Below are 16950 nucleotides of genomic sequence, written 5' to 3'. Positions count from 1 at the left end.
CAACCCTCACCCACAGCCCCAGGCCACAATTATCTTAACCCACAAGGAGCTTCTAATTTACTATTTCCCACAGCCTCTAGATATGTTCACTTGCATTAGGGGAAGGGAGTGGGGATGGGAGAAGGTGAAAAATGTTTTCTTATTTGTATATTATACAAATAAGACTATAAACTTCTCCTTTATGCCTATGTTGTCTAATTCTTGTGTTGCACTCTGTATTTTCCACACAGTAAACCACTTGCTACTTTTAAGTTGCAAAACCTAATCAAAGAAGTTGTTTTCCCCGACCTACTTTCTGAATTTCATCCGTTTTTGCTTTTCAGATCTTATACAAGCTACGAATGAAACCAATGTTAACATACCTCAGATGGCTGACACTCTTTTCGAGCGAGCAACAAACAGTAGCTGGGTAGTAGTGTTTAAGGCTTTGGTTACCACGCATCATTTGATGGTCCATGGCAATGAGGTACAGTTTTATTAATTTAATGCCACTGAGAATGGTAGAGTAATATTTCAGTATTGTTTGTGCATGGAGCAATTCTAACATTGGAAATGATATTCTGTGCTTGTCCACTGAAATGATGTTGGTTAAATTTCATTTGCATTGATGAAATTCTGAATTAGAGCCTCACTTGATAGATGGCAGACATTAAATGAAGATCTTGCATTTAATTTTCTGCCCATGTAAAGTTTTTACAAGGTGGAAATTTTGGAATGGCATTAATTGAATGTACTGACCATGACACCAGATTTTCAGGTTTGTGCTTCTAATGTGTGAGACATTAATACTAGTAGCTTCCTAACTTTCAGGGTTTATAATAGCTTGATCTGTGGTATTGATTACATAACTAAATTACTTGTGCCCATCTTGCTTTCTGTTAGTATAATCAATATTACTTGCACAAATGAGAGAGGCTGGATCTGGAAGAATGTGATTTGCTGGTTTTGGAACTGACAGATAAGTTTTACCTGAAATGTCTGTCACACGTTTGTCTCATTTCCATCTATCTCTATCTACAATGTAGTAATGTACTGAACAAACATGAAGAAATTAAGTTTCCTCTCGAAGTTTGGTTTATTTCTAGAAGGATTTGAATCAATGGAGTAGAAGTTATACTACTGTTGTATATAGCTTTTGGAGTAATTCATTTGGTCTTGGTCTCTAGATGTACTGGCGGTGGTTGGTGATTAGGGATTACATGGATGTGCTTGAATAGGAGAAAAGCTGTTGTGTGGAGGTACAGTATAGAGGAAATGTATTCCTTTGAGATTAAACACTTAATATATGATCTAATTGGATTTAAATTGATGTACTGTTTAGGAAATGCAGAAGGAGGCACAAATCTTAAATTGGAGCTAGACTACTCAAGAATGAAGTTGAGGAAAACATTCTAAATCAAAAAGTGAAAAACAAGCTGCTGGAGGAACTTGGTGGGTCAAGCAACACCTGTGGAGGCAAAAGGATGGAGGATGCTTTGGGTCAAGGCCCTGCATCAGGACTGAAAGTAGAGAGCCAAGATAGCCAGTACAGAGGCAAGATGGGGGCTGGTAGGTGATAGGTAGAACCAGATAAGAGGGGGATGACAGACTGATGGAGCAGGGAGAGGGGGAGGAGAGTTTAAAGATTGAGGCTGGTGGATGATAGGTGGAAACAGATGAGGAAAACCATTAGGCAGATGGCGGGGGGGGGTGTGGGGGGGAAGGGGGAGGCAGAAGGTAGAAACAGAGGCTGGAAGGTGATGTGGAACCAGATAAGCGAAGTATGATGGGGGAAAGGTAGGCCAAGGGAGAAGAAACCCAAGTGGATAGGTGTATGGCTGATGGGCAGATGGAGCAAGGTGGGGGTGAATAAGGAATTTGGTAACATGAGGGTGGAGGAATGCAAAAGTTGAACAAAGGGAGAGAGGACCTAGGTGAACTGGTAGGAATAGGAAAGAAACATGGGGGGGTGGGTGGGGGGCAGTGTGGGTTACCTGAAATTGGGAAAATTCAATGTTCATGCCGCTTAGACCCTTAGACTTTAAGCTACCCAAGTGGAAAAAGATGTTGTGTTCTTCTCATTTGCACTTGGCCTCACTGTGGCAGTGGTGAAGGCAGACAGGTTGATGTGGGAATGGGGAAGGGAGTTGAAATGGCATGTGACTGGAAGCTCAAGATGGCTATTGCAGACAGAGTACAGGTATTCCACAAAATGGTCACCAGGTCTGTGGGGAGGGATGAGTGGACCAGGGAGTCATGGAGGGAGTGCTCCCTGTGGAAAGCAGGAAGATGGGGGTGGTGGTGTTTAATAGGGGATTGATGTGACTGGTGGTGGGATCAAGTTGCAGCTGGTGGAAATAGCAAAGGATTATGTGCTGGATATGGAGGCTGGTGGGAAGAAAGATGAGGACTAAAGGATCTTTATCTTTGGCCTGTCTGGGGAGGGAGGGGGTGAGAGCAAGCATCTAGGAAATGGAGGAAATGTGAGTGAGGGTTCCCTCCCCTCCAACAGAGAGGAAGTCATATTTCCTGAAAAAGGAGGACATTTCAGAAATCCTGGAACGGAAAGCCTCATCTTGAGAACAGATGTGGCACAGACAGAGAAACTGAGAGAGAGGGATGGCATCCTTGCAGGAGAGATGGAGTGGTGGGAGGAGGTGGAGTCAGAGTTGGAGAGGTCCTGCACGGAAACGGACACTGTGGCCCAACTCATCCATGCTGATGAAGATTCCTGTCCAAACTAGTCCCATTTGCGTGTTTGATCCATATCCCTCTAAACCTTTCCTCTCATTGGTTTGTGGCGTTAACTAGCACCTCATCCAAGCAAAATTCTTTGTCCTGGGTAATGATGAGCTGCTTGTATTATTTGGAGCTTTACTCTTCCATGCAAGTGGAGAGGAGTGTTCCATGACACTGAGCTTCTAGTTGCCCGTTACTGTTCATTTTCCTTTTGCTCTAATCTATTCACCCTCTACACTATTCCGTCTTGGCTCAAAGTAAGCTCATCTTTTGTCTAGACCTGTTACGGTCTTCTGGCCAAGGCATTAAATTCTGCAGTCTCTATCCATTTTGTTCTCTATCCTTTCTCTGCCTGAAATGCTCTCCAATTGCTATCTGTTTTTATTTCCACTACACCCATGACATGTTTCTTGTAGATGGTGAAATGGCTTTTGGGGGTTGGAGAGATGGGTGTCAGGTGAGTAATTTGCCAAAGGATATCCATTCTCTGACTTGCTCTTTTAGCCTCCATGATATGGTCCAGCTAAGTTTCTAATGAATGATTGTCCTTTCAGGATGTTGGTGTGGGTCTCGTATTAATAAAATGTAACTGAATGTCAAGTATAAGTAGTTTCTGTTAGGCACTGTAATGGGAAAAAAAACGGATTGACCCATGTGCATTTTATCCTCAATGCATGCAGGCAAGAATTGCTTCATTTTTTTTGACCTGTGAATTAAATTGAACTTTGCAGTCATTACTGAATAGTCCTGCCTCGCAATCCTGTGATAGAAGACTGCTTGTTTGGTTGTGCCCAGGACACTGATCTGATGCAGTCATGTACTGATGACCTAGGGCTGAGATTGATCTCTCCTAACCAATAACCATCTTCCTTTTTCCGGTTGGTTTTCCCCATGATCCCTATTAACTTCAGTTTTTCCAGGGATCCTTTGTCCTAATTGATCAAATACTGCCTTAATGCCACTGGTAAGTGAGTGCTGTTTGATGGCAATGTCATTGACTCTTGGTTGCTCAATTTGCTGCTAATTAAAAAAAATTCTAATCCGGTTTATGTTTTCCTCTTTTTGTGTTTAGAACAAAAAAAGTACATTTAGCCAATTTTCAGGTTGATGCCTGTTTACTGACACGTTTGGCTTGAAGCAAATCTAGTTCTGAGGTGCAGTTCTCCTGTACTACAGCCAGAAAGTTTTCTGGGTTCCATTACCTTTTGATGTATCCAATGCTTTCAGCCATTCCTTGATGTAATTTGGAATGAATCAAACTGGCTAAAGACTTGTGGTGGGTTCTCAGAAGCTGAGATGGATATTATACACTTTCAACTAAGTGATTCTGCCTCCTCTTCTGCATTTGTATATCGGGCTTCACCATCAATGAGAATGTTCTTGGACCTGCCTCCTGTTTATTGTACCTTCACTTTCATGCTGGATGTAACAGGACCACAAAGCTACAATCTAATTTGTTGGTTGAGGGATTGTCTGTCTCATCAGTTGCATGCAGCTTTTGCTGTTTGGGATGCTTGTCGTCCTGTAAATCTGTGATTCAGCCAGCTCCATCGTGGGCACAACCCTCCCCACCATCGAGACATCTTCAAGAAGGTGGCATCCATCATTAAGGACCCTCACCATCTGGGACATTCCCTCTTCTCATTACTACCATCAGGGAGGAGGTACAGGAGCCTGAAGACCCACACTCAACGTTTTAGGAACAGCTTCTTCCCCTCTGCCATCAATTTCTGAACAGTCTTGCAATATTTATATTTTTGGTAACATGGTAATTTTTGTCTTGCAGTGTACTGCTGCTGCAAAACAACAAATTTCACAATGTGTCAGTGATAATAAATCTGATTCTGACATTTCACATGTTAGCAATGCCTAATGATCTTCTCAACGTGTCTATCAATCAGGTTTGCTACCTTAGCAGGATAGAAACTGTAATGAATGATAAACCCAGACCATGAGTAATATTTGGTAGAAAGCACTCTGCTGGGGAACGTCTTGATCTTGCACTGCCGCACTCGCACTCAGGCACAAGTGCTTACAGCTTCACCTATCATTTTAAATGGCACAGTGCATTATTACCTAGACAATCTTGTTTTTCTCTGTATCGGGGCATTCCCTCCGCTTCCTCCAATGTTCCCATTTTATATAACTTAATTTATGCTCTTCCCTTTTTTTTGACTGTTTTTGATCTGAAGCATTCATTAACTGTTTCTCTCTCTCCACATGCTGCCTAACTGAGTATTTCCAGTACTTTCTGCTGCCATTTTATACAGCATTTTAACGTTTTTGGAATTAAAATAGCACACAATGAGGAAAGAATGGGAAGTACTAAGAAGCTGGGGGAAGAGGCTTAATGGTTTTATTCTGGATTATTGTCATGCTTCAATGTGCAAGTCTGTGTCTATTTTTTTGTTCAGGTGCAAGCCAGCTTGACTTTTCAGTTCTTTTAATCCTAGAAAGCAACCTGGTATTTACTAACTTTATATAGGAATTAACAAGAAAAGTAATGTTTGTGACCTAAAAATGTTCTGTATAATTTGTGCATGAAGAAACAGAAATCACTCAAACATGACATTTAAGTGACATTTCTCAAACTGTTACCAACTAATATGCCCACCATTCCTATACTCATTTTATCTTTTGTCCAGCTACAAAGATTTTATTAAACTCCTTGTGCTTTGCTAATATAGTCAAAGAGTTATACAGCATGGAAATGGGCCCTTTAGCCTAACTGGTCTATGCCAACCAAGGTGCTTATCCAAGGTGCTAGTCCCTTTTGCCCATGTTTGGCTCATATCCTTCTAAACCTTTCCTATCCATGTATCTGTCCAACTGTCTCAAGTTGTTATTGCATAATACACTGAAGTATTTGTAAAATGACCTTTTGAAACTGTGTACAAAAACTGAGGTTTGTAGTTACCTAGTTTCTATTCTCTCCTTAAGGAATGGCATTTGCAATTTCTGACTGAAGGCACAATTCCTGAAACCAGACATCTTTGCAGATGTGTCGGTCATTATTTTCCAATGTCATGATAGTCATTGGCATGAGTTTTTGCAATTTCATTGATTTAATGCAGAAAAGAAGCTTGACAGCATGGAGTTGGTCGTGGCAATTGGTGGCCAGGTGTACATACTTTGTCATCTATATGCATGTGGGATCTGACTTGAGGATGAAGCCACAGAATGACATGTAGATGAGAACAGATCCTTGGAAGGGGAACAGCAAGGAGTATCTGGTAATTTGCTGGCTGTGCTGGGACAGGTATGCATTTCAGGTTCTATGTGATATGGAGCTGATAACAGAAGAGGTGGTGGTGATGATGATGATCACAGATATCAGTCTTGGATGTTTTGAATAAGTTGAATAACTGATTATAAGTAATGCTGTATTTGACTTTTTGTATGATTAGGAGCTGTATCAAGTATAAGCATAAAGTGCTAGAAATATGCAGCATGTCAAGGAGCATATGAGAGGAATAGAACTAATATTTAAGGTCATTTCATCTGAAGTGGGAAAATCTGGAGAACAATCAAGGTGTCAGTTGCTAGGAAGAGGCAAGGATGAAGAAAGTCTATTCATGCAGCAGCTATGTAGAGTAACAGTTAATGATGCCGATCTTCTGTCCTGAGATTGTAGATCACTTACTAATTGTTTGTTCCAGCATAATTCAGATGCAGATTTTGTCTGTGAACCTGGATCTTATTTCATTGGCATAGCACAAAATGGGGCCTCTGGCAGTGCAAACAGCCAACTGTGCTGATGGAATGGTTTTGTTAGATGAGGTCCCACGACTAGACAGTCTTGTCAGATCTGTCACTGATATTGAATATTTATGGGTGTCTTACCAGATAAATCTCTCAACCTGAGAGCTGAGCAGTCTGTAGAAGTTGCTTCTGCACCAGTGAAATAACAGTTATGTGTTATCAGTCAGAAGATCCAAACGGAATTGGGCTGCAAATCTGTCCCATCTTTCTGGATAGGTGACTGTTCATTCAGATCATTGAAAGATGGCACTTCAATTCAGTCATTGACTTGAAACTTCAGCTGTTTTTCCTCCACAAATGCTACCTAACTTGCTTATTTCCAAAAAATTCACTTGTTACAATATCTGACTTTGATCAACTATCACCTGTACAGTAGTCTATAATACTTGATGTTCAACAAAGCTATGACTTTTCTGAGTTTGGTTTAGTATTGAATGAGATTAAGTTGTATTGCAATTTCCTGTTTTCTAAAAAAAAATGAAGTGTAGCAGTTGGTGTATGATCAAATATGAAATGTGACATAGTGCAATAAAATCTTTCAAATGTTAATCAAATGCATTCACTTCTGTGGTGGTTGTGTGAGAAATGTCGGGAAGGGCTGTGAATAAAATAATGGCAAGTTATCTTTCCAAAAGAATGCATAGTAATTGGTGTGAGACAAGTGGAAACCATTAGAAGTGATCTCTTTTTTGCACAGAGCAACTTTGTAAGATTATATATAGCATTTTTGTTTAAAAACTATTTTCTCCCTGTTCTCTCTCAGCCTTTTGCTTGTATTTCTGTCTTTTCTCTTTACATATTCTGCCTGTATGCCCTCCTGTGCACAACATTCTGGCCTCCCTCTTGCTCTAGTCTTTATCATTCATTCAGCTCTTGACACCCCTTGACTGTTTTTAAACAGAATTTAAGGAGGCCACAATATATGGTAACTGAATTAAGCATTTATAATAAATCACTTTGGTACTTTAATTCTGTGATTTGGTGTTGTCTCTTTTTTTAAGACCTGCTCATATTATCCCCAATTCTATGGTATTACTTACCCTTCCAAATCCAAATTGATGAGAAAACAAATGGTTTAATAAAACTAGATATCATTATCAGGGAAATGTGTATGCAATGTTCCAGTTGCTGCTTCAGATTTGATGCCTTGCTTTTAATTCAGACTGTTGCCTTTTGTAAAAGATGGATGATAGAACAGATGGAATCATAGGAGGTGAAATAACTAACTTCATTTGAGCTACTAATCTTGAAACCTGTAATATGTTGGAGAAATTGGATGCCATAAAAAGGGGTAGTTTATACAAATTGATTCAGAAATGCATCCTGTTTTATAAAAGCAGGCATTCTTGCAACAAGATCAGGTTATCTTCCCAGAAAATGTACAAATCTAGTATATCAATCTTTCAGTTAGCATGAGAATGAAGCAAAATAGTCCAGATACTTAGACTTTTCAGATAAAATTGTGCAGTATGTTTAACAGTGGTGATTATGGGGTTATAAAATTGAGGGGCATAGATAAAGAGTAACTTAATTTCCCAGTAGCTTTATCCAAAATCAGAGGGCATGTTTAAAGTAAGGAGTCGGAGGTTGAGAACAAATGAGGATTTTATTTTCTATTCAGAAGGTGGTTGAAATCTGGGACACATGGCTGAGAGAGGTGGTGGAGGCAGGTACTCTCAACATTTAGGAAGTATCTAAGTGAGCAATACCTGAAAGGCTACTGGCCATATGTTTTTTTAAAAAAAATGGGATTGGTATAGATGGCATATGATTGTCAGCATTGACATGGTTGGCCAAAAGGCTTGTTCCTGTGCTGTACAACTCTAATTGCAGAGCACAAGGTCCCAACTGCTGTAGAGAGTGTTATTGGTGGAGTGAAGTCAGTTGGAGACTAAGAGACTGGGCTAAACCTGGCCGTTCAATGTAGGAAAGTGCCCTGTTCACAAAAAGCAGGACAAATCCAATCTGGCTAATTACGGGCCAATCTGTCTCATTTAAATGACAATATCCTTCATCAGTTTATTGATCAACAATGCTGTTCCGAAGTACTTTCCAGGAAACACCTTACCAATACAGTTTGTGTTTTTTGCCTGGACCAGTCAGTTCCCGATCTCATCACAGTCAAATACAGACTAGTGAGCTGAATTCCACTAGTGAATCTGACTGCTCTTGACATGAAGGCAGCAATGAACTGAGTGACACCAAGGGGCTTCATAAAACCAAAGATATTGGGTATCAAGAGGAAGGCATGTCTGTGGTTGGAATTGCAAAAGGAAGTGGTTGTTGGAAGTCAATCATCTCTGCCCCAAGTTGTCACTGCAGGAGTTCCTCAGGGCAATATCATAGGTCCATCTTCAGCTACTTTGTGCAATCAGCAAACATCCCCACTTCTGGCCTTATGATGAAAGAAAGCTCTTTGACAATGTTCAATTCCTTTTTCAATTGTTCAGCAAATAAACCAATCCATACCCACATACAATAAAAAAAACTAGACACCATCTGGGAAAGGGTTCATGAGTAGCAAGCAACTACAAAAGTGCCAGCCAATGACCATCTCCAACAAGCAAGTCTAACTACCTTTTCTTGACATTCCCCACCATCAACATTTTTTTTAAAGAGGTCATCATTAACCAGAAACTCAACAGGACCAGCTATATAAATACTGTGGCTACAACAGCAGGTTAGAGGCTGGGTGGCCTGAGTTGAGTCATGCACTGCCAGACACTCAATACCTTTCCACCATCTACAAAGCATGTTGACATGATGGAATATTCTCTGTTTGCCTGGATGAGTGTAGTACCAATAACTTGAAGTTCAACACAACCAGGTCAAAGCAGGTTGCTTGATTGGGTATTTAGTTCAGCACTTAAACATTAATTCTCTATGCCTCTGGCACACTGCTACAAAAAGCAGTACAGGTACTCAACTAGGCTGCTTTGACATCAACCAAAGAGTAAGTTCTTTCACCAGGAGCGATGGGGACAATAGGCAAATAGAAACTAAAGTAACAAAAGCTTCCACCACCCCCCACCCACCCACCAAATCACACATCATTCTGACTTGGAAATTGCCAATCCTTCATTTTCCCTGCATACCTCTGCAAAGTGTACTGATGGCTTACACCTTCTCTTAGACCAGGCTTGAACAAATGAAAAAGAAAATGGCTACACTGTAGCGGAGATTATTGGTGGGGAGAGGTGGTGGTGGAAACAAAGAAGCAATCATTCATTATTGCTGGATCTAAATTCTAGAACCTCCTCTGCAACAGCATTGTGCTTCCACAAGAAGGACTGCAAATGTTCAAGAAAGTGGCTCACCATTGTTTTCTTCAGAGTAGTTAGTGATGGGCAATAAATTATGGCTTTGCTGTTGATCCTAAGATCCCAATGCAGCAATGAGAGAGGATATTCTAGAATGCCTGACAGATTGGGCCACATGGGTAGAGCTTCGAAATATGAAGTGGATAGCCACTTTTTACAGATCACCTAAAAGGCAACAGTATATAGAGTAGATATATAGACTAATCATAGCGATGTGTAAGAGTAAAATAACTATATTAGTAGGGGATTTCAAGTTCCCCGGTGTTGATCAGAATCTGGTTTATTATCACTGACATCTCATGAAATTTGTTTCGTGGCAGCATTACAGTGTATGACATAGAGACATTAAAAATTACTATGTTACAAAAATAAATAGTGCAAAATAGGAATATTTAAAGGGCATCCAGGAGAACCTTTTGAGTCAATAACTAGATAGACCTACCAGAGAAGTGGCTTACTAGACCTTGGGGAATGTAGCTAGGCAAATGGCTGACGTGTCAGTGGGAGAGCATATTGGAGATATTATCCATAACTAAGGTAGTTATGGAAAGGGGAAAGAATAGTCTTGAATTTTGAGAATAGGAGGATAGTTGTAGGTTGCAGGATGATATTGATCTGTTGGCAAGATATGCAGAGCAATGGCAGATGGAATTTTGTCCTGATAAGTGCAAGGTGATGCATTTTAGGAAGACCTAAAGCATAGGACGTACACAATGAAATATAGGGTCCAAGTGTGTATGGAGGAACAAAGGGACCTTGGTGCACAAGTCAAAGGATCTCTGAAGGTGGCAGCACAGGCAGATAAGGTGATGAAGAAGGCATATGGGATATTTGCTTTCATTAGCCAAGGCATAGAATGTAAGAGCATGGGGGTCGTAGCACCTGGTGTACCCCGTGCAGTTCTGATCGCCACACTATCAAATGGATATTACTGCACAAGAGAGGGTGCAGAGAAGATTCCATTATGAGGAGAGTCTGCATAAGTTGGCTTTGTTTTCCTTGGAGCCTGAGGAGGAACCTGATCAGAGGCATGCAAGTTTGAGGAGCATCGATATCATTAATAGTGGGGAACTTTTCCTCAAAGCAAAGGTGTCTAAAACTAGATGGTGTAGCGGCCTGGACCTGCAGAACTCGATCCGCCATCGGCGGGCGCATGCGCGGGAGCGTGACATAGACTAACCGTGGGGCAGGCCTTCCGGCAGGGACCTCACATCACATCCGCTGGAGAGGCTCTTGGGTACTTTTGTGAGCACGTGTGCTTTGTTCCAGTGAGTAAAGTGTGCTCCAGTCCAGCCTTCACGTCTCTGCGTTTTTTTTCTTTTCTGCCGTGCACTGCGTTTGGCTACATTTGGTGACCCCGACGCTCCCAGATGGCATCTGGAACCTGCGACATGAATCACAACGACTTGCACAACTCAGTCTCGCTCAAGCTCCCGACTTTCTGGGCCGCTCAGCCCCACGTTTGGTTCGAGCAGGCTGAGGCCCAGTTCAGTATCCGAGGCATTACAGCCGATGCCACACTGTACTACTACATGGTCAGCGCGCTCGACCAGGACATGGCAGTCCAGATCATCGACTTCCTGCACCATCCACCTACAGAGGACAGGTACATTAAGATCAAGGCACTCCTCCTCCGCACTTCCGGACTCTCCTGCCGCGAGCGAGCCGCGTGGCTTCTGCGCATGGACGGCCTGGGCGACCGCAAGCCATCTGAGCTGAAGGACGACATGCTGGCGCTCATGGATGGTCATGAACCCTGCCTCCTATTCGAGCAGCTGTTCCTCGAGCAACTGCCAGAGGACATTTTCCTCCTCCTCGCAGGTGAAGATTTTAGCGACCCGCACAGCCTTGCGGCCAGGGCGGACATTTTGTGGCAGAGTAAGCAGCAGGGAGCAGCTTCCATTTGCCTAACCACAACCGCGCAACCTAAGGCCAAGACCCCACAACAGAAACTGCTGAGATCCACGCGGCAACCATTTTTTCAAAAATCGACCTAGTCCGGGGTTACCATCAGATCCCCATGCACCCCGACAATGTGCCCAAGACAGCCCTCATCACCCCTTTCGGGCTGTTTGAATTCCTAAGGATGCCCTTCGGCCTCAAGAACGCCGCTCAGACTTTCCAGAGGCTAGTGGACTCAGTTGGGCGGGGCCTGGATTTCGTCTTCATCTACCTAGATGATATCCTGGTGGCCAGCAAGTCATGTAAAGAGCACATGGCACATTTGCGCCAGCTCTGCCAGCGCCTGAGCGACCACGGACTGGCAATCAACTCGGCGAAGTGCCAGTTCGGGCTGACGGAAATCAACTTCTTGGGCCACAGGGTCAACCAGCATGGAGCCGCCCCTCTGCTGGACAAGGTCCAGGCCATCCGCCAGTTCCCCAAGCCCAGCACGGTCAAGGGCCTGCAAGAGTTCATGGGGATGGTGAATTTCTACCATTGGTTCGTGCTGGCGGTGGCGCACATCATGAGACCCTTGTTCGGTCTGACAGCCGGCAAGGCCAAGGAGGTGAAATGGGACGCGGAGTCTACGGAAGCCTTCGAGCAGACTCGAAGCATTAGCAAAGGCGGCCCTCCTAGTACACCTGAGAGTCGATGTACCCACGGCGCTCACAGTTGACGCTTCCAACACGGCGGTCGGCGGAGTCCTGGAGCAGCTCGTTGAGGGCCAGTGGTGACCGCTCGCCTTTTTCAGCCGACACCTGCAACCACCGGAGGTGAAGTACAGCACTTTCGACAGGGAGTTGCTAGCACTCTACCTAGCTATCCAGCACTTCCGGTATTTCCTCGGAAGGGATTTCACCATGTATACGGACCACAAGCTCCTCACCTTCACCTTTGCAAAGGTATCGAACCCATGGTCGGCTCGGCAGCAGAGGCACCTCTCGTTTATCTCGGAGCCCACCACCGACATCCGCCACATCGTGGGGAATAACAACATGGTCGCCGACACACTGTCTCGTCCCCACATCCACTCAGTGACCACCTCAGCCCCAGAGATCGACTACACGGCGCTGGTGCAGGCACAACAAGCGGACACTGAGATCCCGGCCTATTGCACCGCCATCTCGGGACTCCAGTTGGAGGACGTCCCCGTCGGCCCAACAGCGGTTCAGCTCCTGTGCGACACGTCGACTGGCAGAGCTCAGCCCGTGGTACCAGCAGCACGGAGGCGGCGGGTGTTCGACACGCTACACGGCCTGGCCCACCCGTCCATCCAGGCGTCCATCAAATTGGTATTAGACAAATTTGTCTGGCATGGTCTACGCAAGTAGGTCGGACACTGGGCCAGGACCTGTGTACACTGCCAGACCACCAAAGTCCAGCGGCATATGAAGGCTCCCCTCCAGTAGTTCCAACCAATGCTCGGCAGGTTTCAGTACATCCACATGGACGTCATCGGCCCTCTGCCCGTCTCCCGGGGCACCAGGTACATCTTCACCATGGTCGGCAGGTTCACCAGATGGCCAGAGGCCGTGCCGCTAGCGGACACGTCCACTGAGTCCTGCACCAGGACGCTCATCGCAAGCTGGATTGCCAGGTTTGGACTTCCAGCGGACATCACCTCCGACAGAGGAGCACAGTTCACGTCAGGGTTGTGGACAGCACTGACGCAGCTCCTGGGCACCCGGTTACACCACACCACGGCGTACCACCCACAGGCCAACGGCTTGGTTGAGCGTTTCCACAGGCACCTCAAGTCAGCCCTGGTGGTGCACCTCAGAGAGCCCAACTGGACAGATGAGCTTCCCTGGGTTCTACTAGGCATCCGCACGGCCCCCAAAGGAGGACCTGGGCACCCCGGCAGAGTTGGTTTACAGCACCCCGCTGACGGTCCCGGGCGAGTTTGTGCCGGAGGCCCAAGGTCCGGTCCAGCAGGGATGCCGGCGGAAGTGCTGACGAAGCTGCAGGACAAGGTGGGGAGCCTGGCACCAGTTCCGACCTCCAGACATAAGCACTACACCGTCTTTTGTTCCTCGGGATCTCTGGTACTGTGAGTACGTTTTCATTCGCAGGGGCATGCACAAGTCACCTCTGCAGAGGCTGTACGAAGGACCTTTCAAGGTGATCCGGCACAACTGATCTACGTGTGTCATGGAGGTGGGTGGCCGTGAGGAGACCTTCACAGTGGACCGCCTCAAACCAGCGCATTTGGACATCAGGCAGCCCGTGAAGGTGCCCTCACCGCGCCAGCGGGGTAGGCCACCCAAGAGGGACACACAGACTGCGGATCCCACGCCTCCGATGGGCGATTCCGTGGGGGGGAAGGGCGGTGTAGCGGCCCGGACCCGCAGAACTCGAACCACCATCGGGCACATGTGTGGGAGCGAGACGTAGACTAACCACGGGGAGGGCCTTCCGGCAGGGACCTCACATTACGTCCACCGGAGAGGCTCTCGGGTACTTTTGTGAGCACGTGCACTTTGTTCCAGTGAGTAAAGTGTGCTCCAGTCCAGCCTCCATGTCTCTGAGTTTTTTCTTTTCTGCCACACACTGCATTCGGCTACAATGGCATAATTTTAGGATAAAGGGCTAAGAGGTTTAGAGGGTGTTAGAGAGAAGAAAAATGTCTGCCTACTTGATCATTGGTATGGACATGGTGGGCTGAAGGCTTGTTTCTTTGCTGTATGACTGTACTTATGAGTCTGACTCAATGTAAATGCAGACCCTCAAGCATACTCTTCCTCTTGTGTATGTGCTTGACTGTTTTTGCTGTGTTCCTTCCTCCCTGCCAGCCCCTGCCACACCTGATCAGGTGGGAGAAGCTGCTGAAAGAAAGTGGAAGCTGTAAAGCAAAAAAAAATTCTCTTTTGAAGAAGTATGCAAAGCCTTCATTCCAGAATTTTAGTTTATTTCTCTTGCCATTCCTCAAATGAACTCTGAAAATGCCTCTTCCAGCTTGGTGATATTGTGCTTTCCTCCTGGCAATCTTTCCCCATTTACTTGGCCTTGAGGGAAAGGAAAGAACATTTTCATAATTATGAGCTAGTTACCAAGGTTAAATTCTTGAAAATACTTGATGATTTTGAAGTGATTTAAGAACTTTAAGCTAATTCCTGGGTCACAGGCAAGAATGCAGCTCCAGTACTTGCAGTAACATTCCATAAATGTGTTTCCCAGCATTGACTAGGAAAGTCATCTTTGTTTCTTAAAGTGAATTATGGAAAAAACCAAATATGCTGGACACTAACAAAAGTGAAATAATAACTGCACGGAAAGATATATCAAGATTAGGACAAATAGAAATTAAGTATATCAGTTGTAGGAAGGAGGAACCTAGTTAAAGGTGCATTCAGTGAAGAATCAGAAGGTACGAAAAGCTGGGAAAGATGATTAAAATGCTGAACACCGTGGAATCAATAATGTGTGCAGCCACTTGGGAACTTTTAATATGGTAAATCAACATCTGAATTTTAGAAATGAATATGAAGCAATTAGAAGTGGTAGTTGCATTAACTTATTCAATATGTATGCACATATAACTAAATTATGTACAATTTTATATCTTGCAGAGATTTATTCAGTATCTGGCATCTAGAAATACTTTGTTCAATCTCAGCAATTTTTTGGACAAAAGTGGAACACATGGTAAGATATCAGCCTTTATATTTGAACAGGAACTACTGTTTCAACTTCAATATTTAGAATATATTTGAAGTATTGAGAAATAGATTAGTTTTCTCTCCATGTTGATATTATGAATGGATGACTTTCATGGGTACAGATTTGAATTACTTTGTTCAGTGGGGTTTGCAGTGATGTGATATTTGGAAAAATATACAAGGATTCTAGAAGACTTTGTTTAATTTCTTTCCATGGATACAGTGAACAGAATGTTGTACTCTGATACTATATTAATTACAAATAATATCAGGGGCTTGCCTCATGGAAAATCAGTTTGTATTTCATGTGACATGGCGCTCAAAGCACACTGTTCTCATAGCACCAGAAGGTACAACTAATACTTCCTGCAAAATTCTAAAATCCCTTCATTCGACTGGCTGGATAGTGAACCAACTGCAGCATCCTCTCCAAGACCAACTTCCCCAGCCCTGAGGTTCCCATAGGTGGGCTGTGTACCTGAAACAGATTCCCAAACCAGGCACTCTACTCTAAGCTCCTTCACCATGATATATTTAGGAGATAAGGAATGCTTAAAAAAGGTGAGCATCCTGGAAAGCACTAGACACTGTGAATGTATTTGGAAGCACACTAAGGTCAAGCAAGCATGGCGGTAGGAGCACAGAACCTTCCAAATAAACCATCTACATGTCCTACCAAAGACCTGCTAACCCACCTATGATTGAATTTGCTGATCCTGCACAGGCCTTACAACCATCTCCTAATCCAAAGCACTGTAATTGAAACAAGTCATCCTTGCACTTGGCAGGTCCCATTCCCCTGCTGTTCTTCATAACCTTGATAATTATTCTCTCAAATACCCATCCAATTTTTCTGCAAGTACTGATTCTATTTCCAATAGCCTTGCAGACAGTGAGTTCTGGATTCTTATTACTGAGGTAATTCTCATCCACATTCCTCTTGTATCTTTTGCATAAGATTTTAAATCCTAAGCCCTTGATCCTTGAACTGTTTGCTCATGAGAACAGCGTCCACCTATTTCTTGTAACTAAACCAGTTGTGATCTTGTACACGTCTATTAAGTCTGCCATTCTCTACTTCAAGAACAATCGCAGCTTCAGTTGTAACCTTGCAGCTGAAATCTCTCATTCTTGGAACAATTATAGTAAATCATTTCAGACCTTCACATCCTAAAATGTAGTAACCATATATTCAGTTGTCAACCCAACAAATATATCTGCAGCCGTGTCTCTGGTAGTATTAACTGGTTGCTCCGAATGTCGTTTTCAGAAGTTACTTCAGCTGTTTTTTATTTTGTGTGAATTGCTTCACTTCAATGCATTATGTTTTGCTTTCATTGACTTTTATTCAATATGCAAATAGTTGAGGTTTTTACACATTAAGGGTTACTGTTTTGAATACTGAATATCATTTTCATCTAACGTTCCTCTGAGGAACTAAGATTGCAGTTGAATTGTTTAATACTCTGGATGTAGGGAGTATCAAGATTGTTTTTTGTCATCTCGTGCTCCTCAGCTGTTTCCCTTTAAGTGGGGGGGAGGGGGGG

The 16950-nt window shown here is 43.8% G+C and overlaps 1 protein-coding gene across 2 annotated transcripts in view; it reads left to right on the top strand.

The window, feature by feature from the left end:
* snap91a (synaptosome associated protein 91a) overlaps positions 1 to 16950 on the top strand; it is a 140151-nt gene that overhangs the window by 33957 nt on the left and 89244 nt on the right. For both annotated transcript variants that reach the window (XM_052024472.1, XM_052024471.1), the window contains exons 3-4: positions 324 to 466; positions 15314 to 15389. In XM_052024472.1, the coding sequence (XP_051880432.1) occupies positions 324 to 466; positions 15314 to 15389 (219 nt within the window). The remainder of the gene's footprint in view (positions 1 to 323; positions 467 to 15313; positions 15390 to 16950) is intronic.

The sequence above is a fragment of the Pristis pectinata genome, chromosome 10 (assembly GCF_009764475.1).
Source record: "Pristis pectinata isolate sPriPec2 chromosome 10, sPriPec2.1.pri, whole genome shotgun sequence".
Lineage (NCBI taxonomy): Eukaryota > Metazoa > Chordata > Chondrichthyes > Rhinopristiformes > Pristidae > Pristis > Pristis pectinata.
The sequence above is the reverse complement of the archived record's forward strand: the minus strand, read 5'-3'. Positions and strand labels throughout refer to the sequence as shown.